The 27,212-nt window shown below is 61.5% G+C and overlaps 1 protein-coding gene across 1 annotated transcript; it reads left to right on the top strand.

The window, feature by feature from the left end:
• Positions 1–16,613: 16,613 nt before the first annotated feature.
• SAMD10 (sterile alpha motif domain containing 10) lies at positions 16,614–27,100 on the top strand. Its single transcript, XM_075721331.1, has 5 exons — positions 16,614–16,683; positions 19,155–19,339; positions 24,773–24,941; positions 26,093–26,233; positions 27,036–27,100. Exons 1-5 carry the CDS (start codon positions 16,614–16,616, stop codon positions 27,098–27,100), a joined length of 630 nt encoding a protein of 209 aa, XP_075577446.1.
• The last annotated feature ends 112 nt before the right edge of the window (positions 27,101–27,212 follow it).

Below are 27,212 nucleotides of genomic sequence, written 5' to 3'. Positions count from 1 at the left end.
CACGCACACCGACACACACACCACCACGCAGGCAGCCACGCACACCGACACGCATGCTGCCACGCACACCGACACACACACCACCACGCAGGCAGCCACGCACACCCACACGCACGCTGCCACGCACACCGACACACGCCGCCACGCAGGCTGCCATGCACAGCGACACGCATGCTGCCACGCAGGCTGCCATGCACACCACCACGCACACTGCCACGCTCCGTGCCGGCTCAGACATCCCCGCCGTGCGCGGGCGGACGCCCTGGGGTGCAGCAGCCCCTGCACCACCCACTTCCCTCCTAATTTCCCGCTAATAACTGAGAAGCCCCTCGCCGATTCGCCGATCCGCGCTGCACCCAGCAAAAAGCCTGCGCGGGCGTGAAACGACTGGGATCTTTCTGTGGATTAATTATAAAGTCGATCCCTCTGCCTTTGCATTCGCAATTAACGGAGCAGATGGTGCGCCGCTCGTTTGAAGCCAGCAGTGCCTCGGTCTGATGGGGCTCTGCCTGCAGCGGGGTCTGCTGTGGGTGAGGATGAGGATGATGAGGATGATGGGGATGATGAGGATGAGCGGGATGATGGGGATGATGGGGACGATGGGGATGATGAGGATGATGAGGATGATGGAGATGATGAGGATGATAGGGATGATGAGGATGATGAGGATGATGGAGATGATGAGGATGATGGGGACGATGAGGATGATGGGGATGATGGGGACGATGGGGATGATGAGGATGATGGGGACGATGAGGATGATGGGGACGATGAGGATGATGGAGATGATGAGGATGATGGGGACGATGAGGATGATGGGGATGATGGGGACGATGGGGATGATGAGGATGATGGGGACGATGAGGATGATGGGGACGATGAGGATGATGGAGATGATGAGGATGATGGGGACGATGAGGATGATGGGGATGATGGGTACGATGGGGATGATGAGGATGATGGGGACGATGAGGATGATGGGGATGATGGGGACAATGGGGATGATGAGGATGATGGGGATGATGAGGATGATGGGGACGATGAGGATGATGGGGACGATGGGGATGATGGAGATGATGAGGATGATGGGGATGACGAGGATGATGGGGATGATGGGGATGATGAGGATGATGGGGACGATGGGGACGATAAGGACAGTGGGGACGATGGGGATGATGGGGATGATGGGGACAATGAGGCTGATGAGGATGATGGGGATGATGAAGATGCATGGGGACGATGAGGAAGATGGGCCCAATGGGGATGATGAGGAAGATGGGGACAATGAGGATGATGATGATGATGGGGACGCTGAAGCTGCGTTATCACGGCATTTCAAATTGACGGCGGTTGTTACTAGGAGCCCGGTAGCCACCGCAGCTCGCGTGGAACGTCCCCAGGAGGCGAGCGGCTCTGCAGGGGAGCCCAGTGACGCCCCCGATTTAGCAACGCCCGGCCGGACGGGGGGAAAAGGGGCAAAAGGGGCCAGGAACGTCCCGGCAGGGCCCGGAGCCGGCGAAGCCCCGGCGCCGCTCGCCTCCAGCCCTCACTCGCAGGCCTGCGCCGCGCGAGCCTTCTAATGATTGCCGAGACAAATTCTGTGAGCAAGGCCGGCTCTGGGGCCCATGGCATGGCGGCAGCAGGGCCGGCCGTGCCGAGGGGCCAAGGCATCCCGCGGGGACGGGGGGCACCGGTCCGACCCCTCGGGGTGCCGGGATCCGGCCCATTGGGGTGCCGGGATCCAGCCCCTCGGGGTGCCGGGATCCAACCCCTCGGGATGCCGGGATCCACCCCCTCAGGGTGCCGGGATCCGGCCCATCAGGGTGCTGGGATCCAACCCCTCGGGGTGCCAGGATCCGGCCCATCAGGGTGCCGGGATCCAGCCCCTTGGGGTGCCGGGATCCAACCCCTCGGGATGCCGGGATCCACCCCCTCGGGGTGCCGGGATCCAGCCCCTCGGGGTGCCAGGATCCAACCCCTCGGGATGCCGGGATCCACCCCCTCGGGGTGCCAGGATCCAACCCCTCGGGGTGCCAGGATCCAACCCCTCAGGGTGCCAGGATCCACCCCCTCAGGGTGCCAGGATCCGGCCCCTCAGGATGCCGGGATCCAACCCCTCGGGGTGCCAGGATCCAACCCCTCGGGATGCCGGGATCCACCCCCTCGGGGTGCCGGGATCCAACCCCTTGCACCGCCCATCCTCCCCGAGGATGTCCCAGGGGCTCCTGCCTCAGTTTCCCCAGCCGGCAGGTTTCTCTCACCCCCCCACAGCGGGGGTGTCAGGATTAATTAGCTGCCGCTCCGCAGAGTCTCCAAGCGACCCCGAGATCCGTGCCAGGCTGTAATGGAGAACCAAAGCATCCTTGTCCCTCGGGAGAGGCTCGGGGTCACGGATCACAAGGGCAAGGGGGAGCGAGAGGGACGCGAAGGGCCCGCGGCCGGTTTGGGGGCTGTCCCCATCCCGCAGCCCCCTCCCAGCGCCCAGTCCTGCCTCCCGCTGCCAGCCCCTGCCACATTTCCAAACTCCAACCCTTGGAGCAGAAACCAGCTGCGGGGAAGACAAATAGCCCCATTTCGCATGCTAATGGCAACCCAGCCCCCAGCCGCTTCCCATCAATCTATTTTTGGGTTTTGCTGGAGGAAAAAAAAAAAAAAAAAATCACTTTTGCCAAACAGTTGGGGTGATGGAGGGAGGAGGGAGGCTGTAGCATCCCAGCTCTCCTGGACAGACACCCAAGCGCGAGGGCAGAGCCCACGGGAGCACCCCCGGCGCCATGGAGGGGTGCGGGACCCCCGGCCCCCCAACCCCGCAGGGCTGCCCCGAGCGGCCGCTCTGCAAACGCTCCCCACTGCAGGAAACCCCGGCATCGCTCCCCATTTCAGGAAACCCTGGCATCGCTCCCCACTGCAGGAAACCCGGCATCGCCCCCCATTTCAGGAAACCCCAGCATTGCTCCCCACTGCAGGAAACCCGGCATTGCTCCCCATTTCAGGAAACCCCAGCATTGCTCCCCATTTCAGGAAACCCCGGCATCGCCCCTCATTTCAGGAAACCCCGGCATCGCTCCCCATTTCAGGAAACCCCGGCATCGCCCCCCATTTCAGGAAACCCTGGCATCGCTCCCCACTGCAGGAAACCCCGGCATCGCTCCCCATTTCAGGAAACCCCGGCATCGCCCCCCATTTCAGGAAACCCCGGCATCGCTCCCCATTTCAGGAAACCCCGGCATCACCCCCCATTTCAGGAAACCCCGGCATCGCTCCCCACTGCAGGAAACCCTGGCATCGCTCCCCATTTCAGGAAACCCCGGCATCGCCCCCCATTTCAGGAAACCCCAGCATTGCTCCCCACTGCAGGAAACCCCGGCATCGTTCCCCACTGCAGGAAACCCCGGCATTGCCCCCTCATTTCAGGAAACCTCAGCATCGCTCCCCACTGCAGGAAACCCCAGCATTGCTCCCCACTGCAGGAAACCCCAGCATCGCTCCCCATTTCAGGAAACCCCGGCACCGCCGGCTTTGCAAAGCCCCTCCATGCAACCATGCAGCTGGGGACCATTCCCCTGCCGGGGCAGGATTCGGCCCCCGGGAGAAGGGCCCGTCAGCTCTCACCAGCTCTTGCGGCTTTTATAGTGAGGCTAATAAAAGATATTGCTGTCCCAGCAAGTCTGGCCTCCTCTATATATCCCGAGTGATTTTTATGCTGCATCCGTGCTGCAGCGCATCCCGTGCCACCGAGCACTGGGTGAAACCCCGCGGGTCTTGGTTTGGTGGGTAAATCCCTGTCCCTGCCCGGGGCTGGGGAGGAAGAGGAGCCCATCCCGGACCGGAGGAGGGAAGCTGTGGCAGGGATGGGGAGAGCAGGGAAGCGCCCCGTCTCTCCTGAGGCCGTGCAAGCTGCAGGAATTTCACTTTCGGCAGTTATTTCCTGAAAACCAGAGCTGAGGTGAGGGATGGCGGCAGGGTGACCCCAGCACGGGGCTGGTGTTAGGGCTGTGCATGTTCTCTCTTTACACAGCGCCGGCACAAATCCAGCCTTTCCATGTGCTGGAACGTTTTCCCTCTGCCGTGGCTAGCCGGCGTTTGCCGCGCACACGCGCTCCAACCAAGGAGAAAACTCAGAATAATTTATAGGCTGAGTAAAATCAATTGTAAATGATTTTTAATCATCTCTGTGCATGGACCCGGGGTTTGTTATGTATTGGTGAGTGCAGGAGAGAGCCAGCAGCCGGGCACGGGCTGTGCATCCTGCCGACCCTGCAGCCCAGAGGCACCGGGAGTTCTGGTTTGATCTTCCAGCGGTGTTGGAGCGTGGTAGGGATGAGCGGTCCAGGATCTGCCCCTCGAGCATCCTCACCAGCCTAGCTCTTGCTCTTTGGACACCCCATGGGTTTCTCCTGGGGTTTCCCTTTGCTACTCGAGCCCCGGGAGCGGGCTGCTGCAGGGACGCAGCCGAAAACCCCCGCAGGGTTATTAATCAGCAGCTATTCTGATTAATGCAGCCGAGGGAGAAAGCCCTGAGCTCCTCCTCGGGTCACAGCGAGGTGGCCATGGGCATCAAGCGAGAGGTGGCTGGTCCCCGCGCTGCCATGGTGGGAAGGAGCGGGCTGTCTGCGATGTGCGTGCTGCCGGCATCGCTCTGCCCCGCAAAAACACCTTGAAACGGCGGGGAGAAGGAGGGGAGAGATGCTTTCTGCCCGGTGGAACAAAATCTGAAGGGGCAAAGGAGTAAGGGCACCTGCGAAATGTGCAAATATGATGCAGCACCCGCAGGGACCTGCTGCTGGGTCTGCTCGTCGGCACGGCGCATCTTATCTCCCTCGACGGCGTTTTTGTGGATGGGTGTCCTGGTTTCAGCTGGGATAGAGTTAAATTTCTTCCTAGTAGCAGGCACAGTGCTGTGTTTTGGATTTAGTAGGAGAAGAATGTTGATAACACGCTGATGGTTTAGTTGTTGCTCAGTGCTGCTTATGCCAGTCAAGGACTTTTCAGCTTCCCATGCTCTGCCAGGGGCACAAGAAGCTGGGAGGGGGCACAGCCAGGAGAGTTGATGCAACCTGACCAGAGGGCTTTTCCATACCATACGGCGTTATGGGCAGTATAGAAACTGGGGCGGTTGGCCGGGGAGCAGCGATCGCTGCTTGGGAACTGGCTGGGCATCGGTCGGCGGGTGGTGAGCAATTGCATTGGGCATCACTTGCTTTGGATATCATTATTATTATTATCATTATTATACTGTTACTATTATCATTACTATTGTACTTTATTTCAATTATTAACCTGTTCTTATCTCACCCCAGGAGTGTTTCTCACTCTTACTCCTCCGATTCTCTCCCCCATCCCATCGGGGCAGGGGCAGTGAGCAAGCGGCTGCGTGGTGCTGAGCGCCTGCCTGGGGCTGAGCCACGACAATGGGGAATAAAACCCCGGAGCGATGGAGCCACCAATGGCAGCTGCTGCCGGTCGCTCCTCTCTCCTGGATGCACAGAGTCACCCCGGGTCTGGTTTAGGGCTGTTCAAGCGCGGGTTCTGCACGCCCTGTTAAGAAAAGCAAAGGCGGGCAGGGGATGCTGCGCACATCGGCGCGTAATCGCTCACAAAGGCTTGAAAGTGAAAAATGGTCACTTAAATGGGAGTGCGAGGCCGAGCTCATTTACTGCGGGTCCCGCTGGGGGCTGGGCTGCTCAGGATGCGGCCCAAAGCCGAGCGAGGAGCTGCCCAGCCCGTGGCCGGGGCTGCTGCGGAGGGGTCACCGCCGGCCCCCTCGCTCGCACAAAGCCGCCTCTGTGTCCCTGGGGAGAGCGGAGGCCGTGGCTTCTCCCGGGACAACGGGAAAAACAAACCCCAGGGCTCTCCCGAGGCTGGAAATTCGTATTTTAAATATCACATAGCGCAGCAAGAATGCAGGGCAGGATCAATGGTGGGGCTCGTTCCCAAGCACCGTTTCCTTGTGCCTGCCTGCAAAATTCCTGCCTGCAAACCTCCTGCCTGCAAACCCGGAGCAGAAACCCAGCCCCACGCCAGCATCGCCTGCCCATGTGCCGGTGCCGGTGCCATGCACGGGGACGGGGCATCCCGGGGGTACCGGGGGGTACCAGGGAGTTCCCAGAGCAGGGCAAGCTCCTCGGCTGAGCCCTGGGAGGTAAAAGAGACCAAATTCGGCCACCGCAGCCCCAGGCACATTTGCACCCGCAGCCAGCATGGTGCTTGCTGGGCGGAGGTGCCACTGCTTTGCGCTCCCGAATGGGATGATTACTTGGATTTCAGACGTGGAAGTGCAAGAAAAGACTAAAACAGGGGCTTGTTTTTAATCCCTGTTGGCTCAGCTGCTAAATTAACACTTTTGGAGCCTGTTCTCACTTGATTATCACCCCGTGCCGTGAAATCCTCTGAAGACAGGATGTCCTACTTAGCGAAATCAACTCAGCTTTAGGTAAATATACTTCCTGAAATTTTAATTAGTCCCATGCAACAATGCAGAGGGGCCCCAAGGATGCATCTGCAGCATCTGCTCTCCTCCATGCACCGAGCCGAGCACCAACGTGCGGTGGGGAGCTTCGCCGGAGCAGGCAGCAGGCAGGTGCTGAGCTCCCACCACAGCTGGGAGGGAGTGAGGTGCTTTTGAACATCTCCCCCAAAGCTGTCTTCCATCTCGGAGACAATTAGCAGAGGCTGCTAAAGGGTCTTCAACACAGAACTTGCACTCTTGGCAATCGAGAGAGCAGAGCTGGCATCAGCCAAAGGTTTGCTGGGAATAATCCCCACGTGGGAGAAAGCTCAAGGGCGCGGGTTGCTTGCCAGCAGCATGCTAATGATGCTGCCCGAATGGCATTCATTAAAATCGCCTTTTAATCCAGGGATGTCTAAAGTCAAGAGCTCTTGGAGACAGACCAACATTTCCCAAAGTGCCCGGTGATTTGGGCAGGTGGATGAGGCAGGTGCAGAGGGTCCCTGCGCCAAGGGCAGCGTGCCCGTGGTCCTGCTTACCGGCTCATCGTGCTGGAGCCCGCTCCTGGCCCATCTCCAATGGTTCGGCTGCCCGTAAACCTACCCAAGGCCCTGCTGCTTCTGGTCTCCATTGCCCTGGAGCAACGGGCTCGGGTTTGTGGGGTTTTTGCTTGCTCCTGCCACCCAAGGCATTGCAAGCTCTGACCATGTAAGGTAAGGAGTAAAGGTGAAGGTGATGGTGATGGTGAAGGTGATGGTGAAGGTGAAGGTGATGGTGAAGGTGATGGTGAAGGTGATGGTGATGGTGAAGGTGAAGGTGAAGGTGAAGGTGAAGGTGATGGTGAGGGTGAAGGTGAAGGTGAAGGTGAAGGTGAAGGTGAAGGTGAAGGTGAAGGTGAAGGTGAAGGTGATGGTGAAGGTGATGGTGAAGATGATGGTGAAGGTGATGGTGAAGGTGATGGTGATGGTGATGGTGATGGTGATGGTGATGGTGAAGGCCTGCTAAGCATCCCCTGAACACCAGGGCTCCCAGTGGTTTCCCAATTTGGTTATTTCCCATCACTTCTGCCCTCCCCCACCGCTCCGCGCTCCTGTCCACAGCACCTTCCTAAAAACCGGTGTCACTTTGCCCACTCCCATTCCCCAGACCTGGGCTGCTTAAATGCGGGGTGACACATTGCAACGGCCTGATCTCCCCTGCAGCACCGGGGTGACGACCCTTGGTGGGGACCAGCTGACCCATCCCGCTGCCCGCCCAGGACCAGCTCTCCCTGCATCCCAGGAGATGCAGCCGAAGGCGGCAGCAGAATGCGGAGCGCCGGGATGCGCAAGCAGCTTTAAGCCTGGCATTCCCTAACTGTTGAATCCCTGATTTTGCAGCCTGACTCTGTGTGCAACCAGTTTCCAGATCCCACACCAGCACGCAGTGGCAATCAGAGCACGGCGAATCAATTCAAGCCAGGCTGTACCTTGCAACGTAAATAATAAATCGGATTCTGTAGGCAATTGAATACAGCTAGTGAGCCCTGAAATCGGGCTTGAAGAAAACTAAGAACTGCAGGCTGCTGAGATGTAACGGGGCCATGGTACGGTCATTAACTTGCTCACGCTGGTTAGCAGCTAGATGCTGGAAAACCTTTTCTGGGTGATGGTTTCCATTTGTGCCTGGTTTGGGCGCTGAAATAACAACTGCAGTGCTGGGGTGATGGCGATGCCCGGCCTGGGCGGGTATCCCTGGTGAGGACGGCAAGATCCGACCTGCTCGGGCTTCAATTACCTAATGGAGAGCAGACGGAGCTGGATGAAATGATGTTGGCCAAAAAAAAAATTGCAACACATGTAAAAAAAAAAAAACTAATGGCAATTTCATCGAGTTTCACATGGGAGAGAAAAAGCGTGAGAAATGCGTCCAACCGCCCTCCTCTGCCACGGCCCCGGGTTTGCCGGGAGATTCGGCCGTGCCAAGACGATGCACAGGCTGCTCTGCATCCGGCTGCATCGCCGCGGCGCTCAGCATCCCTGCACGGGGTGGGCTGAGATACGGCAGGACTGGCAAAACCTCCCCAGCTCATACAATATCCATGAGCGCAGAGCAGCTTCTTCGAATATACATACTTTTTTTTTTTTTTTTCTTACTGGAAAGAATTAAAATATTTCTTTGACTTTTTTATTCTTGCTGTGAATTGATTACAAAGCTGGGAAACGTGAATCACGCTGCCTCGCTGTGCCCTTGCAGATGATGGCATCGCGTGCATCCTCTCATTGGATTAAGCTGCAAATTCACAATTTCGTTTCGGGAAATGATATTAAAAAAAAACAAACCACACAACTCTGTGCTGAGAGAAAGGCGGTGAACTGGGCTGCACTCTCAAATAATTGCAGGCTGCCTTGAAGATAACTGTGACATGTCAAAATCCAATTAGAAATACATCTATATAAACCTCCAAATGAAACCTTCCACTGTCCCAAGCCCCTGCCTGGTGTCCCAGGGAGCAGAAAACAGGGAGCGATGCCTCGGATGTCCTCTGCCAGTAAATCAGCGTCCTGGGGAAGGCGCAGATCTCGCGCTGCGAGCGGCGAGAGCGTGCCCTGCGCGGCCAGGGACGAAAGCAGACCGCAGGCACCGCCGGGGCTTGATAAGCCAGAGCTTCGGTGCCACCTGAAGCAACTCTCACCCTGCAGCAATGAGGTTTGGTGCTTTATTATCAGCTCGGAAAGGAATTATATTCAGGGAGAGATTTTCATAATGCTAAATATTGCCATGCCCAGCCGAGCTAAGCGCCATCCATCACCCTGCGCCAGGCAGGAGGCTTCAGGCATGAAGCTGGTTTCTGTTTGGTCTCCCTGCAAGCGCCTTAACAAACTCATTTTAAACTCTGCACAAAAATTCAGGGCAGGGGGGGAATTGGGAAAACCCCTCCATGGCGTTTGGCTTGCGAGCGCCCATCCCCAGCCCGCGGGGCTGCGGTGAGGGGGGGTCCCCGAGCCCCGGCTGCACCCGCAGCCCCCAGCCCCGCGGTCGGACGCCGCGGGGGGCTTTGCGAAGGTGACATCCCGACGGGGCCGGGATTCCCGAGGCCACCGAGCCACCCGCCCGGCCACCAATGTGGGGTGCGGTTCCTCCCCCCTCGCCGGGTGCTGCCTTTTCCTGCTGACGAGCGGTTTTCATTAACGAGCAGACAAGCAAAGCAACAGAGAAATGAGCCACTTTTCTCCTTAGACAAATAACTTCCGTCTGAAGGCTTTTCATCCTCTGCCTCTCATCCTCGCAGGGCTGCGGCGGGAGGAAAGCTGATGTTTAATTACTTCCTCTATTCTCTGAAAAACAAACGTGCTGAATCATCCCATCCTCACACCCTCTCCGGAGGCTGGCGGAGAGGAGGGACGGGACCCAGGGTGGCATTAGTGCACTCCCGAGCCAAATCCACGTGGAGGGGGAGTCTGTAGGTCGGGGGCTCGCTGGAGCCGGTGTCCCCGGCTGGTTCCCTTCCCACCCACCAACGCGTCGGGGAAAGGGGTCCCTGACCGGTGCTTTGAGCTCCCCGAGCTGTATTCTGGGTTTGGGTTCAATGCACAGGCTTTTCCCCCTGTTCTTGAGCTCCTCTTTTACTGCAGAAACCCCTCGATCCGACATGAAAAGCCCCAAAGACAGACCAAAGCCCCAGACAGAGTCGCTGGGGCTGGTTAAGAGATGCTCTAGGAGGGATTGAGCTGATAACCTAAAAATGACGCCGGATGCTGTAACGGCCGAGGGTGGCTGGAGCAGGGAGCAGGCGCGGGGATGAACGGGACCACGCCATCTCCCCAACCCTCCCCGGGCAGCCCGGAGGCTCAGGGTTTTCCTGAATATCCTCTGGAATTACAGAGGGGTGAGTGGACCCAGACCCCACCGCAGCAACACCGGGCATCGGCAGGACGGAAGGTTGGCACCGGACCTGTTTGCAGATGATGAGGAGGAAACAAATTCTTTCCTCCGGACACATGAGACCTTTCCTGGAGAAGTGCAATTACTACCAGAAAAATCAGGGTAAGCAAAGACTGGGAACAGTGCAGCACTTATTTTTAATAACAGCTTGGCGTAATCTGCACACATTTTTCAAGCGACGTTAGCCTTTTCCTGCCAAGGCCCGTCTTTAACCATATTTCTCTTGGAAGATTTCTGCCGTGGCTTGAAAGCTCCGTGTGTAGACAGAAACTGAGGGAGAACTCGGAATTTCAGAGTAATGGAAAATAGGTTCGTTCTTTATTTGACGGGAGTCAGATGCCTGCAATGAGCCATATTGCCCTGACCGCTCTCTTGCAGTGGTAGGAGGAGGAATGCTAACATGAGGGGAGTAGTATTTTAGTAGTAGACTGTTTGCAGGCTACACGCACGGTTCGTGGCCCAGTGGCCCAGCACGACAGCACGGTTGGCTCGCCGAGCGCGGCAGCCCCAGCCGGCTCACGGCGCGGACCTGAGTGTGGTCGGGGGCTTGAAGCAGCTCCTGAGCGAGCATCCGAAATTTTGGAAAGCTCGTATTGGTTTGGAGAGGTGAATTTAATTTTTACAAGTGCTGCGCACACACACACAGGGCTGCATAGCCTGGATCCGGGTGGGTTTGATGCCGTAGCTATACCAGCGCGGTGAACAGCCTCTCAGCCCCCGGCACGAGGTCCTGCAGGGTCAGGACCACCCACCACACCTTCACAGCCCAACCCACGGCGGCTGACCACCGTGCCACACGCCCAACCCTGCCGGAGCCGTCCGCGAAGAAGGGAGCGTGGTTTTGGAAGCAGCGTCCCGCAAAGGCTGAGTTTTTCTCATCTTAAAACAAGGGTGAGGGTCTGCCCGGTGCTGCCGGTAGGTCTGTGATGGGGAATGTGGCACGGGCATCCGCTTGTCCTCGTCCTGGGCACCCCACCCCAGCACGGGGTAACCGCAGGGGGCACAGCCGGCCCCCCCGGCCCCTCCGCAGCTCCGCGGGCTGACAGTGACAGTCCCTGGCTGGGACTCAGGTGCGATAGCTGAAGGCAGGCGCCTCCAAAAATACCGTGGGGTTGCCACCCCGGGGGGAGCGACGCCGTTCTGCTCCGTGCCGGCGTGCCACGCTCCAGCGAGGTTTGCCGGGTGCCCACTCGCGCTGCGGCCGCCCACCAGAGCCCATGCTGCCCACACAGGGATGCGCACCCTCCTTCGCCCGCCCCGCTGGCACCCATCTGAGGAGCTGCAGGTCAGGGCGAGAAAGGAAATTTGGGGAGGAGAGAACAACCAGGCATTGTTTTCTGCTCTGTGCCCACTGTGAACATGAGGAAAAAACCTGTGCGCAGTGCCCACTGCACCCTGGTGTCCCCGGGATCTGTCCCCAAGCCTGGGGAGGGATGTAGGGGTTATGCCCGCAGCATCTGGGCAGGGATCCGGGGGATGATGCCCTGTGGTCTCCAGGCAGGGATCCGGGGGATGATGCCCTGTGGTGTCCAGGCAGGGATCCAGGGGATGATGCCTGCAGGGACCCAGGAGATGATACCCTGAGGTCTCTGGGCAGGGATCCAGGGGAAGATGCCCGCAGGGATCCAGGAGATGATGCCCTGTGGTCTCTAGGCAGGGATCCAGGGGAAGATGTCCACAGAGACCCAGGGGATGATGCCCACAGCCCCCGGGGAGGGGAACGGGGGATGACACCCGGTGGTCTCCAGGCAGGGATCCAGGAAGATGATGCCTGCAGCCTCTGGGCAGAGATCTGGGGGATGATGCCCAGTGGCCTCCAGGCAGGTATCTGGGGGATGATGCCTGCAGAGATCTGGGGGATGATACCCACAGCCCCTGAGCAGGGATCTGGGGGATGATGCCCACAGCCTCTGGGCAGGGATCCAGGGGATGATGCCCGCAGGGGTACAGGGGATGATGCCCAGTGGTCTCCAGGCAGGGATCTGGGGGATGATGCCCACAGGGGTATGGGGGATGATGCCCGCAGGGATTCAAGGGGATGACGCCCGCAGCCCCTGGGCAGTGATCCGGGGGATGATGCCTGCAGCCTCCAGGCAGGGGTAGGGGGGATGATGCCTGCAGGGATGCGGGGGGATGATGCTGGTGGTCCAGGCAGGGATCCGGGGGATGATGCCCGATGGTCTCCGGGCAAGGGTATGGGGGATGATTCCTGCAGGGATCCAGGGGATGATGCCCGCAGGGATCCAGGGGATGATGCCCGCAGCCCCTGGGCAGGGATCTGGGGGATGATGCCTGCAGCCTCTGGGCAGGGGTAGGGTGGATGATGGCTGCAGGGATGTGGGGGGATGATGCTGGTGGTATCCAGGCAGGGGTATGGGGAATGATGCCCGCAGGGATCTGGGGGATGATGCTCGCAGGGATCCAGGGGATGATGCCCGGTGGTCTCCGGGCAGGGACCCGGGGGTTGATGCCCGCAGGGGTACGGGGGATGATGCCCTCAGGACCCGGGGGATGATGCCCGGGGCACCCTCGGGGAAGGGGGCGGGCGGCGGGCGGAGCGCCCGGGGCTGGCGGAGCGCGGCACCGCCCCCGGCACAGGCACCGGGGCGGGGCGGGCCGGGAGCGCCCGGTGCCGGCGGCGGCGGCGCGGGGGGGCGCGGGGGTCCGTCCCCGCCGGAGCGCGGCCCCGCTGCGCGGAGATGAGCTGCGGCCGGCCCAAGGACATGGAAGGTACCGGCCGGGGGCGGGGGTGGGCTCAGGTGCACGGCGGGACGCGCCGGCCCCCGCCCCAAACGCGGCGGGCACGGCCCTGGGGGGCTACCCCCCCCAATCCCGGGGGTCTGCCCTCCATCCCCCCGGTGCTGCCATCCCCATCCCGGGGGTCTGCTCTCCATCCCCCCCCGGTACTGCCATCCCCATCCCGGGGGTCTGCTCTCCATCCCCCCGGTGCTGCCATCCCCATGCCGGGGGTCTGCCCTCCATCCCCCCCCGGTGCTGCCATCCCCATGCCGGGGGTCTGCCCTCCATCCCCCCCCGGTACTGCCATCCCCATGCCGGGGGTCTGCCCTCCATCCCCCCGGTGCTGCCATCCCCATCCCGGGGTTCTGCTCTCCATCCCCCCGGTGCTGCCATCCCCATGCCGGGGGTCTGCCCTCCATCCCCCCCCGGTACTGCCATCCCCATCCCGGGGGTCTGCCCTCCATCCCCCCGGTGTTGCCATCCCCATCCCGGGGTTCTGCCCCTCCATCCCCCCGGTGCTGCCCCCCCCAATCCCGGGGGTCTGCCCTCCATCCCCCCGGTGCTGCCCCCTCCTTGCCGGGGGTCTGCCCTCCATCCCCCCCCGTTGCTGCCATCCCCATCCCGGGGGTGTGACCCTCCACATCCCCCTTTGCTCCCCTCAACATCCCAGGGAGGGTCTGTCCCCGTTCCCAACCCCCAGAATTATGGGGTACCAGTGAATGGGACTGGGAAATCTGCCTGGAGCAAGGGGGTGCGGGTGTGAGGGCAGGCGGGGGGGGGGGTGGAGCAGGGCAGGACCCCCAGGAGGAGCGTGTGGAGGTGGAAGGGGGCTCGCTGCAGGCAGGGCTGTCCCTGCCTGTGGGCTCCCATGCCTGCCTCCTGCCAGGAGAGCCTGCCCTGCCCAGAGCTGCCCTGAGTCCTGCCTGCTGCCCTCACCCCACACTCTTTAGCGTGCCCAACCCTACCGAGACCCCTGTCCTGGGGTGCTCGGGGACCTCCTGGCAGTACCCACGGGGGGCTCAGGAGCACAGACACCCCCAAAGACACACGGAGTACCCCCAAAGGCTGTGCCCCAGGGCCCCCCATTGCAGGGCTGCCTGCCCCTCCGTGCAGGCAGGCAGGCAGCGCCCGTGCATGCTCCCCGGACGGGCACCTCGGGCACGGCGCTGCACAGGGAGGACAGAAAGGGCATCTGCCTTTTGTTCCCTCCCTCCCCCTTCCTCAGGAGATGCCAGCAGCGAGCAGCCGCTGGCCTGAGCTCCGTCCCTGCGCGGGGCTCCCCTCTCACCTCCGCAAGCGGAGAATTCAGAGGGAAACGCCGGGGCGATGCTCGTGGCAGCCAGGGCCTGGGCCAAGAACGCCCCAGGGGAACCTGGAGAGGCTTGAGGGGATCTCGGTCCTCTCTGAACTCGTCCTCCTCGGGACCAGCAGGTCTTAGGGAATGGCTCAGGGCAGGATGTGGTCCATAAGGACATCCTATGGGTACGGCTTCAAAGATTAAGGGGGTCCCAGAGAGCAGCACTGTCTCCCCGGGGGCTCCGCCAGCCCCCGCAGCAGCTCTGCCCTGCAGCAGGGCGAAGCCGCGTGGAGGGGACGGAGGGGACCGGGGCAATGGCAATGCCAGCCGGGCTCGTGGCTCACGCAGATGCCACCGAACGCGAGATGAGTCCCTCGCAACGCTGCGTCGTGAGCAGAGCGGATTCCCTGTGCTTGGAGTCGCCGGAGAGCTCTGGTCTCATCCACCCTTCACCTGCCTGGAGGAGCTCAGGAGGAACGGCCGGCTCCCCGCAAATCCCTCGCCCGCTGTTGGCAAATCTCTCGCCCCATTTGGTGCTGAATGTCTCTTTCCCTCCCAGACGCTGGGAGCCGGGCAAATCGACAAAAGGATTCCATTCCTTGCGAAGCTCGTTCCAAGCTTCTCCCAGGGACTGCCGTTAATCCCCGGAAGCCTGGCTGACCCCGGGAAGCCTGGCTGCCCCCCCGGCAGCTGCGGGCAGACACAGCCCCGGCGGGAGGGCAGGTCTGTGGGACGCCCACGTGTGCGACGGTGTCGAAGACGCAGGGATGTCCCCGAGGCCATGCTGGGAAGTGGTGGCAGAGGAGGGAGCTGGATGTGGGCAGTGTGTTGCCTGTCCGGGCGCTGGGCTCCCCGCTCCATGCCCCTGCCTGCTCCTCCTGCAGCTTGGCTGCCTGACGCCGCTTCCCCCGGGCCGGGTCCCGGACGCTTGCGAGCCGGCGGCACCCACGGAAAGTCAGCTCGAAGCCAGTTTGCTGGAAGCGGTCAGCCCGTGCCCACCTCGGGACCGAGCCGGGGATGCCTTCACCACCCGGCTCGTTGCGTGCTGCCACGTCCGTCCCCGCGCTCTCCGTCCCCGGGAGGTTTCCCATCCCTCTCCCCAGCAGCGACTGCTGCTGCTCGCAGCCTCTCCAGCGCTCACGTTTCACCAGCCATCAAAGTGTCTGGAGAGGGAAAGGCAGGGAGCGGTGGTGTGCCGGCGGAGGGGAGGGAGCGGCGTCTGTCCCTGCCGCTGCCGCAGACCCCGTCCCACCGCCCAGGGCAGGCAGCTGCTGGTCCCCCTGCGGTGACCCAGCCCCTGGGCTCCCCTGGCTGGGGAGAGGCGCAAAATGGCTCAAAAAGCCACCGAGGGGAAAACGAGCTGGTGGCGATTCCCCAGCCCGCAGCAGGCGGCAGGTTGTCCATCGCACGGGGCCGCCAGACGAGCTGCAGGGACCACGGACCGGCTCGTGGGGACCCAGAAAGACTGGGGCACAGCGGCCATTTGGGGACCAGAGCCAAGCTCTCCCCCCTCTGCTCCAGCTCGGGCTGAGCCAGCCCGAAGGCTCCTGCAGCCCCGTTTCAAGGCGCCGTTCCCCACGCTCAGCACAGCGATTGCTCACTGACCCGTGCTGCTGGCTGCGGGCACCCCCCTTCCGCCCAGCCCCCAAACGTGGCCATAACCACAATGGCTTTGGCCGGGTGCAGGAGCAGCCCCTGCCTGGGAAGGATGCTCATCGCCACGCTCCCTCTTTTCTTTCCCCAGCGCCTCCTGCATCCCAAACACCCCACGTCACCGGTGACCCTGGTGCTGCCACGCACGAGCTTGCCACGGCTCCACTCGGCCCCGGGGTGCTTTGATGCCCAGCGGGTCCGGCATCACCCTCGGTAGCCCCCCACGCTTCCCACCCATCCCGGTGCCAGCTGGCCGTGCCATGGGATTAGGCGGGAGCGTGCGGGGAAAACGCCGAGTATCTGTCTGGATCAAACGCCCACGGCGTGGCGGGGAAGGGGTGTAATTCACCCCCCTCCTCATGCGAGGCTGGCTGGGGGCCGCCCGGTGCCGGAGCCAGGGCCAGCGTGCAGCCACCATTTATTGGCAGCGGGAGGGAGACGATCGGGGGAGTCAGTCAGGTGTGGACGAGGTATGAGGGGAGGCAGGGATGGAGCCGTGCTCGTGACAGCCGGTGCTGCCGAGCGCTCGAGCACATCCCTCCTCCCGCCGAGATGCAGCAGGGCCGGCCATCCCTCTGCTGCGTCTCCACCATCCGCAGCTCACAGGGACCACCCGAGCCAGGTGAGCAGGGCTGCGGGGCATGGCCGGGGGGGGGCTGCAGGGCAGGACCGGGGGGCTGCAGGGCCGGCGGGGTGGGGGGAAGACACTGCATGTGCATCCTCGGCCGGCGGGCACAGCCTGTGGCTCAGCAGAAAAGGAGCAGAGGGGATGGAGGGCGGCTGGGTGCTCGTGGCGTTGCCGTGGCTGCTCCGGTGCAGGGCACGGGAAGGAGAGGAGAGCCCATGTCGGAGGCCACCCCCGTGTCCCTGCGTGGAGCCAGCCCAGGGGCTGCCCTGCCGCGGGGGTCTTCTGCCCCCATCCTTCCCTTGCTCCGAAACGCTGCCGCGTGCCCTGGCTCAGCACCCCCTGCCCTCACCCGTGGCGAGTGCCGCCGGGCGATGGGGAAAGTTGGGACCCAAGGGCTGGGCTGGGGGAGCGGGAGGCTGCGGAGGAGTTGCCGGAGGAGCTGCCGGAGGAGCTGCCGGGGGCTCCGGGCTCCAGCTGCCAGCCCCCAACGGGGAGCGGTGCCGCCAGCGTTCCCAGCCCTGCCTTTCTTCTCGACTTGTTTTTCCCTTCGCCTTTCCCCCCTCTCCCCCATCTGCTCTCGCTCCGGCTCTCTCGCCTCCAGCCCTGTTCGCTGGGGAGCGTAGATGCCCGCGTCCTGCTGCTGGCAGCAGATGCTCTATAGCCCCCCATGGATATACATCCCGCCGGTGGCCGGAGCCCCATTCCCCGCCGCTCCCTCACCGAGCCTTTCTGCAGTGAGCCCTGGGGAAGCCCCAGCACAGCCAAAGCACATAGCTCTGGCACCAGCCCCTCCGGACCAGCCAGGTCCATATCTGCCTCCAACGCTCGGTGGGACAGGCGGCTTTCACCTCGGGGGTAGCCCAGCACGGCCGCGGCAGGGCTGGGTGTTGGGGGTGCCGGGGGCAGGACAGCCGCGGGCATCTCGGGTGTCCTTGGCTGGAGGGAGCACAACCCGCTGCGGTCCTCGCCCTCCAGGTCCGGGGTGTCCGAGGCTGTAGGAAGCCACCGGAGACATCCCCATCGCCCGAGACAGGCGCAGAGCCCGCCCCTGCCAGCTCTGCCTCTGCTCCGCACCGAGCCTCTCCGAGGATCTCTCTTCAGCTTGTTTTCTGTAAAATCGCTCCCCCAGCCGTCGGTCGGGTCCTCTGCCTCAGTTTCCCCGTGCCAATGCTTGTCGCTGGGTGCAATTAATGAGCAAGGCGGTGTGATGTGGTCTGGATAACCTGGGACACGCGGACACATCGACAACTGTTTCCTGCTCCGTTTTGACTTCTTTTCAAAAAAGGGGCAGACGTGGCACTTTGGGACATGGTTTAGTCTACTCTCCCCTTAATTGGTTTAGTGTGGACTTGGTAGTGTAGGTTAATGGTTGGACTGGATGATCTTAAAGGTCTTTTCCAACCTAAACGATTCTAGGATTCTTTTGGCCGGTTGGTCTCCCATTGCGTGAAGGCGCGCGCGGGAGGTCTCTTTGAAACCTCTTCCCCCTTAAAACCCACTAATTATGAAAATGAGCTGCGGCAGGTTTTCTCCAGCCCTTCCGCTCTCCCAGGGTGGGTTATCCCGGAGGTGGATCTCCTTCGGGTGCTGCTCCGCTTTTGGTGGTTTCATGCCTTGCCGGGCTTTGCTGTGATGGCAGCAGGTGAGCTGGGGGATGCTCTGGTCTTTGCTTCTGCGGATCAGCGCTGCTTATGTCAAGCCGGCTGGCTTTTATCCGGAGCAGACGAGCGCTGAGCCCCTAATACCCATCCATCCTCCTCCCACAGCAGCCGCGTCCCGTCAGCCCCCCGCCGAAGGAAAGCTTTGCATCCTCGTTGCAACCTGAATACCCCCAGCGCATTAAAACACAAGGGATGGGGGACAAAAGCCCCTCACCGTGGGTAAACGGCCCTTCGTGGGCCACCGCAGATGGGCTGGCACGTGTTCGGCCATCGCTCGGGTGCGCGGGTTTGGGCGCCTGCGTGGCAGCAGCCGTCCCCAAGCAGCCGCGGTCTGCGCTGGGGCGGGGGGGACCAACCTGCGCCCCTTTCTCCATCGGGCTGCCCGGGGTGGGCTTTTTCTGCTCGCCATCCCTCGGCGGCGGCAGCTTAATGTCAGCCTGGTCCAAGAAAAGTGGCTCTTCCCCTTGGCCCCCTCCCGGCGCCTCGCCCGGCGGAGCGGCGGTGACGAGCAGGAGGTTACAACCACGTGGTGAAGATCAGCTGCGGGTCCCCACGTCTGCTCGGCAGGCGGGTGTCGAAACAAGCATCGCTCGCGAGGGCTTTGTGTGGGCAAACATCTTGTCGGTGCCTGCCAGCTCCCGGCGCCAGCCGGCTGGTTCCTGATGGGTTTTCTCCCTGGAAATGGGAAGGGAAAGCGGGAGGGGGGAGATTTTGGCAATGGGGGGTACAGCCGAGCTCGGCGGGTCCTGTGGGGTAGAAGAGGCGTTTTCGGGTGCCTGTCTCTCACCCGCCTTCCCTCCGCAGCTGCCGCCGCTCACTTCAGCTTCTGCCGCAGCCTCCTGGAGCACACGGTCTCGGCCGAAAACCTCAGCTACCGCCTGCAGAGGAATCCGGGCAGCAGCCTCACCTGGCACGACGGCCGGAGCCAGCGGGCCGACAGCGGCCGGACCGTCAAGCTCCTGCGGCAGCCGGGCACCGAGGGCTTGCAGGTACCCGCCGGGCTCCTCCCCACCCCCCAGCCCCTGCCCCGGGGCTGCCCAGGGGAGCGCGGCTCCTCCTGTCCGCCCCCATCCCATCGATTCCCTGCAGGAGCATCTCCTCTTTCTCTGCAGGATCAGGCCTTCCGATCCCATTTTGCTGAAAGCTCTCATGATTATTGGGCATTTAATTATAGTAATATATATAAATACAATAATTTAATTATTGTCATCAGGCTGGAGCCTGCGCCGGGGTGAGCTCTGTGCGTCACCTCCCCTCCACACTTGGAGCTGGGACTTAATACAATTTTGCAGTAAATGTGCCAGAACCAAGTTCCTTCAAACGCCTTAAAATCCCTGAGCGCTTGGGTATGTCTCAGCCAGGTTTGGACCATTGACCTCCTAAAATTCAGAGCTTTAGTGCATTAATGAGGCTGTGAGCTGAAGCTTTCCAGCCATTTGCCTCGCTGCCCTGCTTCTGCACGGCCGTGGGAAGGAGCGTCTTCCCCGTGAGCGGCTCCTGCTGCTTCCCACCCCCTCCATAACGCCCTGGGAGCCGTGTTGGGAGGCAGCTGGAAAGAAACCGGGGCAAATCGAACTGCCCGGCTTCCAGCCTCCAATATGGAGATGCTTTTCCATCTCGAGGGCCTGGCTGGTTTGGTGCCAGAGGGGAGCAGGGACGGATGCAGTCCCACCGTCGCGCTGCGATGCTCACAGGAGCGGCAGCCCCTCGGGACCCCCTGTCCCGGCAGCGCTGTGCCTCTCGTCCCCATCGCCCCTCCAGGCACCCCAGTGGCCCCTTTCCTCTCGCACCTCTGCAAAAAGCATGGGCAGAGCGCTGCCTGCACAGCGCTGCCTGCACGATGCTGCCTGCACAGCGCTGCCAGCACAATGCTGCCTGCATAGCGCTGTCTGCACAGTGCTGCCTGCACAGCGCTGCCTGCACGAAGCTGCCTGCACAATGCTGCCTGCATAGCGCTGTCTGCACAGTGCTGCCTGCACAGCGCTGCCTGCACGAAGCTGCCTGCACAATGCTGCCTGCATAGCGCTGTCTGCACGATGCTGCCTGCACAGCGCTGCCTGCATGATGCTGCCTGCACAGCGCTGCCTGCACAATGCTGCCTGCATAGCGCTGTCTGCACGATGCTGCCTGCACAGCGCTGCCTGCACGAAGCTGCCTGCACAATGCTGCCTGCACAATGCTGCCTGCATAGCGCTGTCTGCACGATGCTGCCTGCACAGCACTGCCTGCGCAATGCTGCCTGCACGATGCTGCCTGCACGAAGCTGCCTGCACGATGCTGTCTGCACGATGCTGCCTGCACAATGCTGCCTGCACGATGCTGCCTGCACAGTGCTGCCTGCACAATGCTGCCTGCACGAAGCTGCCTGCACGATGCTGCCTGCACGATGCTGTCTGCACGATGCTGCCTGCACAGCGCTGCCTGCACGATGCTGCCTGCACAGCGCTGCCTGCACAGCGCTGCCTGCACAACGCTGCCTGCACAATGCTGCCTGCACGATGCTGTCTGCACGATGCTGCCTGCACAATGCTGCCTGCACGATGCTGCCTGCACAGCGCTGCCTGCACGGTGCTGCCTGCATAGCGCTGTCTGCACAGCACTGCCTGCACAGCACTGCCTGCACGATGCTGCCTGCACAGCGCTGCCTGCACAATGCTGTCTGCACGATGCTGCCTGCACGAAGCTGCCTGCACGAAGCTGCCTGCACGATGCTGCCTGCACGATGCTGCCTGCACAATGCTGTCTGCACGATGCTGCCTGCACAGCGCTGCCTGCACAGCGCTGCCTGCACAATGCTGCCTGCACAATGCTGCCTGCACAATGCTGCCTGCACAGCGCTGCCTGCACAGCACTGCCTGCATGATGCTGCCTGCACAACGCTGCCTGCACGATGCTGCCTGCACGATGCTGCCTGCACAATGCTGCCTGCACGATGCTCCCTGCACAACGCTGCCTGCACGATGCTGCCTGCACGATGCTCCCTGCACAGCGCTGCCTGCACAGGGACACGCCAGCCACTTCATGGCTCTCCCTCGTCTGCCTCTATGTGCCTCCCAGGGGGATTTGTCAGGGGGAGAAAGGCTTTAATTTTGCCATAAGCAAGCAAAAATGCCTGAAAGAAGGGAGGTGACGTGAGCTGCTCCTTGCAGCTCCCAGGGGACGGCTCCCACTGCCCGGCTCCCCCCAGCCACCTCCTGCGTCCCCGCGGGAGCAGCCTCCGGGCCCTCCCGCCTGCTCTCCTCAACCCCGGCGCTCGATATTCACGGCTGAGAGTTCATCAGAGAGACAGCGCGGCTCAACCGGCTGGAAAACGAGCCCCTGTGATTCATTACACCTCCGCTTCCCACCCAGGGAGCGCAGGGGCTCGCTCAGGGGGGGTCTTCGCTCCGCCGCGGAGGATGATGCACCCCAAGCCGGCAGCGCAGTGTTTCGGGATGCTGAGATGGGTCTCCAGCACGGGGCTATGTCTGATGGGCGAAGCGTTTGCGGGTGTGAGCGTGGCCAGGGAAATTGCAGGTTGTTTGTCACCTCTTCCCCCGTGCCTCTGAGGGCGAGTTGGATAATCGCTGCGGGAAGCGCGCGGGAAGCTGGCTGTTATTTTCCGCAGCCTCTCCGCTTCTCATCAGTGTTCGTTAGCGAATCCAGAGCAAATCGCCCGCTCCTCCCCACGGCACGCTCTCCGGCGTGCTCAACCAAGTGTGAAGGAGCCGAGCAGCCGGCGCAGGCTGGGGCTGCTCCTGAGGGCAGGCGGCTCCCGGGACGTGTCTGGGGGGAGCAGGCAGCTACCGGGGGTCCCCCCAAAGGTGAGGTTCGGTTTGGTTGGGAAACCAAATTGTGTGCATCGTCTGCCGCATTTTCCATCGGCTTTGGAGATAGGCTCCTTGGTTATTAATTTACAGTCTCCCAACTTTGCCTTCTTCCCTCTCGCTCGAATGTCCCCGGCTGCCACAGGCGAGCCCTCCTTGAGCATTTCCAAGCCCAAATCATAGAATCATGGAATCATCGAATCGTTTAGGTTGGAAAAGCCCTTTAAGATCATCCAGTCCAACCATTAACCTAACAGTACCAAAATCCACGACTAAACCAATTAAGGGGAGAGTAATAATTAATTTCATCTTTCCTGGCTTGGTGGCTGGATTATTTTTTAATGAAAGTAGAACTAGGAATCATTAAGGTTGGAAAGGATCTCTAAGATCATCACTCCAACCATCAACCCAACACCCCCATGCCCACTAAACCATGTCCCCAAGTGCCACCTCTGCCCGTTTTTTTAACCCCTCCAGGGATGGGGACTCCCCCACCTCTCTGGGCAGCCTGTTCCAATGCCTGACCACTCTTTCCATGAAGAAACTTTTCCTAATATCCAATCTAAACCTCCCCTGGCGCAGCTTGAGGCCCTAAAATGCTTCTCTGGGTGCCGGCAGCAGCTCCTGCCCGGCTGGCTGGGCTCTGCGGGGTGAGCAGTTCCTGGCACGGGGCGAGGGGAGATGTCCCGGAACCCACTGCCCTCCGCCACCTCCTCTTCGGCATCTCTCAGGGACGTGTCATTAGTTTCAGCAACCGCGGGATGTCTGGAGTCCCTGTCACACTAATTATCTCTGCTCCTCTATTAGGCATGCTTAATTAGCCAATATTCACACATGGAGGTCGTCATTGGCATACTCGCGGTCCAAGCGCTGTCGACCTTTCCCATGCTGGTATGTTCCCGCAGCGCCGTGCCCCTGCCGTGTCCTGGACATGGGCGAGGACCGTGCCGGCAGGGATCGTGACAATCCGGTCCCCTCGGGACAATACGGTCCCCGTTTCCCATCCCCACCTGCCTGCCGTCCAGCCCATGGTCCTGGCAGCTCGGGCGCAGGGAGTTGCTTTGGAGGAGCGATGTTTGCTGATGCTGCTCGAGGATGAAGTCTTGGCATCACCGGCAGCAGAGAGCTCACCAATCTCCCGTGGGTGCTAAAACCAGGAAACGGTGGATTTCTGCATCCCCCAGGCCCATTTCCATTTGAGGATCCCCCCAGGAGAAGCGGGCTCGTCCCTCTGCGCTGTTACAGCTCAAGACGTTTGCTTTGCTCCGTACCGAGATAAACCCAGGCTGCAAAAACCTCGTGAGGCTGGAGTCGCTGTGACATGGGCAAGGAAATGGAGCTACCGGGCAGCTCGGGGAAAGACCGGCCGCTCCAGCAGGCAGCTGGAGGGAGGGAGAGATGCCAGCAGACCAGCCCCATCTCCCCGTGGGCACCGCTTCTCCCCTTCCATCCCCTCTGCTCTGCAGGTCCTGGGCCCATCCTGCCAGCAGGCAAGTGCCTGCCGGGCACCGAGGCCGGCCGGGCGGCCGGTGCCAGAGCAAGCGGCCGGTGCTGGGGGCCAGGGCAGTGCGGGCAAGAGGCGAGGGTGCTGGCAGAGGTCTCTGGGAGGTGGAGGGTGGCCAGGGCACATCGGGGTGCTGAGGACTGCAACCCTGGTTTGTCCCGGGTGTCTGCTGGCATGGCAGCACCCCAAGAAAGAGCTGTGGGGTTCAGAGGTGGCTTTAGACGCCCGCGAGGCTGCAGGACCTCGTCGTGGCCGGTCAGCTCAGGGTTGAAGGAGGCTGAGCAGGAGAGAAAGGGAGAGTCCCTCCTGCTCCAGGGCACCAGCTGGCTGCTGCCTGCTTTCCTGGGTTCTGCTGGGTAGGGATGGCTTTGCACCGGTACCAACTTCTGGGTGGGGATGGCTTTGCACTGGTACTGACTTCTGGATAAGGATGGCTTTGCACGGGTACCAACTTCTGGGTGGGGATGGCTTTGCACCGGTACTGACTTCTGGATAAGGATGGCTTTGCACGGGTACCAACTTCTGGGTGGGGATGGCTTTGCACCGGTACTGACTTCTGGATAAGGATGGCTTTGCATGGGTACCAACTTCTGGATAAGGATGGCTTTGCACTGGTACTGACTTCTGGTGGGGATGGCTTTGCACCAGTACCCACTGTCCCCTGGGACCTCGCTGCCTCCTTCCCCACGGAGAGCTGCCAGCAAGCACCTTTCTCTGCCTGGTGAGGGGGGGACCCTGGGGACCCCCAGGAGGTCTCCCGAGCCTGTGTGCTCTGCTGAGCTGGGAGATGTGTAGGGGAGGGGAACCGGGGCTCCTGCCTGCAGCAGGAGGGCCAGGGAGCTCCTGGGTGGGGGGGCTATGTAGGGCAGGACCCTCACCTCAGCCTCCCGTCCCCGCTCCCCCCACCTCCCTCACTGGTTTCTCTGATGTTGCTATTTCAGGGCGAGCCCAGGGACTCCGGAGGGTGCAAAACCAAAGTCTGCCGGCATCACCGCAGCGCCGTGCCGCCGGCCAGCATCTCCCCCATCCCCGTGGGCTGACTTCCCGGCCAAGGCATTTTCCTCCTCATGGGGCCGAATCCCGCTAACCCCCTCCCTTCCCACTCCCCACAGGGCCGTGCCTGCGACCACTATGGCATCTACCACACCAGCCCCACGCTGGGCAGCCTGGCCAAGCCGGTGGTGCTGTGGACCCAGCAGGATGTGTGCAAATGGCTGAAGAAGCACTGCCCACATAACTATCTCATCTACGTTGAGGCGTTCTCCCACCACGCCATCACAGGTACCGTAGACACCCCCACTTAATGGCCGGTACTAATTGCCGTTGGCACGTGCTCCTGAGAAGGGGCTGTTTGGAGGTTGGTGATTCGGAAGACAGACGTACCCCCCATTTCTGTCCCCTCTCCCCACGGAGATGCAGCTGGGGTGACAGCCGCCCCACGGCACCGGGCACGGGGACACCCACCCGGGCTGGGCAGGAGGCATCCGCCACCAGGGTGAGCTCCAGGACAGGCTGGAGGTTGTTTAAAATCAGCATAAATTGCCCAGGGAAGATTGTGGCTTAGAAGATGGGGAAGCGTCTTCTCCTCGCCTAGGTTAATATAATAAGAATATTTTTATAGTTTTCAAAATACTGAAAATCTTTGCAGAAGAGGAAAGATCTCCGCTCAGCTGGAGCCCACGTTGCAAATGCCTTCCTCCAGGTCTGAATCCAACTCCCAGCCAAGTCCTTGGAGGACACTTACCTCTAGGACCTGCTCCCTCCCCTGCGCCCCTCGGGGACCCTGGCTTTGACTCCTGTGCACGAGCATCATCCCGGTCTGACCGCGGCGCGTGCGTGGCCGGGCAGAGCTCTGCCAGGGCCAGGAGAAAGCAGCGGGGAAGGGAGCACTGGAGCTGCCTGCAAGGGATGCGAAGCCCTAATGCAAGAGCCCAGCCGGCCCTTGCATGGCAAACAAAGGCAGCATTAGCAAATGTACGCTGGGAAACAAGGACAAAAGCGGGTTGTAAATCCCTCGTCTAATAGCCCCCGGACTGGAGGAGAGTGGCTCGCCGGCGCTGGTGGCAGCGACGCTAATGCGTTTTGATGGGTACCCCTGCTCCCCCGGGACGGCCAGCCCGCGCGGGGACCGTGTGCTCGAAAAAACATCCCTGATGCGGGAGGTGGAGCGGAGAAATGGAAAGCTCCTGCCTGCGGGGATGGGTTACGTGATTGCTGAAGCCAGTACCTGTCCCGAGGCTGGGGACCTCGAGCTGCCACCCAAAAGCGGGGCCAGCTGCGAGGCTTCTCCATCCCTGTGGGTCCAGGTGGTGAAAGAACATTTTAGGATTTTCTTCCCTTTCCCTTCCTTGTTCCCACGTGAACACGGGTTCCCATCGAGTTGCACTTTTCCGGTGTCCCCGCCGCGGCGCTGAGCGACACCGTGTTTGCAGGTCGGGCGCTGCTGCGGCTGAACGGGGAGAAGCTGCAGCGCATGGGCATCGCTCACGAGGCGCAGCGGCAGGAGGTCCTGCAGCAGGTCCTGCAGCTCCAGGTGCGCGAGGAGGTCCGAAACCTGCAGCTGCTCAGCCAAGGTAGGGCCGGCAGGAGGCCGAGCGCAGAGAGAGGCCACGAAGGCCAACCCTGGGGAGGCTGCGTCCCTCCTGCAGCCGTCTGGACAGGAGGAGCAGCGGCTGGGGGGCTGCCAAAGCCAGAGGCACCCACCTGCGTGTCGCTGATGCAAATGCAACCCACACTGTGGCTGGGATGGGGTGTGGAGCGCAGGTCGTGGTGCACAGGTTGTGGTGCACGGGTTGCAGTGCACGGGGCCAGGTTGCAGCGCACAAGTTATGGTGCACAGGGCCAGGTTGCAGTGCACAAGTTGCAGCGCACAGGTTGCAGTGCACAGGGCCGGGCTGCAGTGCACAGGTTGCAGTGCACAAGTTGCAGTGTACAGGTTGCAGTGCACAGGGCCGGGCTGCAGTGCACAGGCTGCAGTGCACAGGCTGCAGTGCACAGGCTGCAGTGCACAAGTTGCAGTGTACAGGTTGCAGTGCACAGGGCCGGGCTGCAGTGCACAGGCTGCAGTGCACAAGTTGCAGTGCACAAGTTGCAGTGTACAGGTTGCAGTGCACAGGGCCGGGCTGCAGTGCACAGGTTGCAGTGCACAGGTTGCAGTGCACAAGTTGCAGTGCACAAGTTGCAGTGCACGGGGCCGGGCTGCAGTGGACAGCCCGAAATCCATTAGTGGCATTTCGCACGGAAGGGACGGGATTCTCCAGGGCTGGCAGTGGGTGAGCTGGAACGTGCCACCCTGCAGGCTGTTTATTCCTTCCTCTCCTGCCTTGTTCCAGCTTCTTTTGGAAATGTCTCCTAGCTGATCCGTCTGTTTGGCAGATTGCACCAACACTGTGAACCGAGCACCTCTGGGATGGGCTGTGCACCGCCGATACGAGACCTGAACCGCACACTCGGAATACGAAGAGACAGCTTCCCAGCCGCTCCGGAGCTTCTCTCCTTCTTCTTCTTTCTCTTTCTTTTTTATGAACACATTTCTGTGCAGAGATGGGACGT

The sequence above is a fragment of the Pelecanus crispus genome, chromosome 14 (genome assembly GCF_030463565.1).
Source record: "Pelecanus crispus isolate bPelCri1 chromosome 14, bPelCri1.pri, whole genome shotgun sequence".
Taxonomy (NCBI): Eukaryota; Metazoa; Chordata; class Aves; order Pelecaniformes; family Pelecanidae; genus Pelecanus; species Pelecanus crispus.
The sequence above is the reverse complement of the archived record's forward strand: the minus strand, read 5'-3'. Positions and strand labels throughout refer to the sequence as shown.

Coding starts and splice junctions, on each gene's coding strand:
- SAMD10 (XM_075721331.1), top strand. CDS start 16,614: ATGCAGCAGGGCCGGCCATCCCTCTGCTGCGTCTCCACCATCCGCAGC. Junction 16,684..19,154: donor ACAGGGACCACCCGAGCCAG/GTGAGCAGGGCT, acceptor TTCCCTCCGCAG/CTGCCGCCGCTCACTTCAGC. Junction 19,340..24,772: donor CGGGCACCGAGGGCTTGCAG/GTACCCGCCGGG, acceptor CACTCCCCACAG/GGCCGTGCCTGCGACCACTA.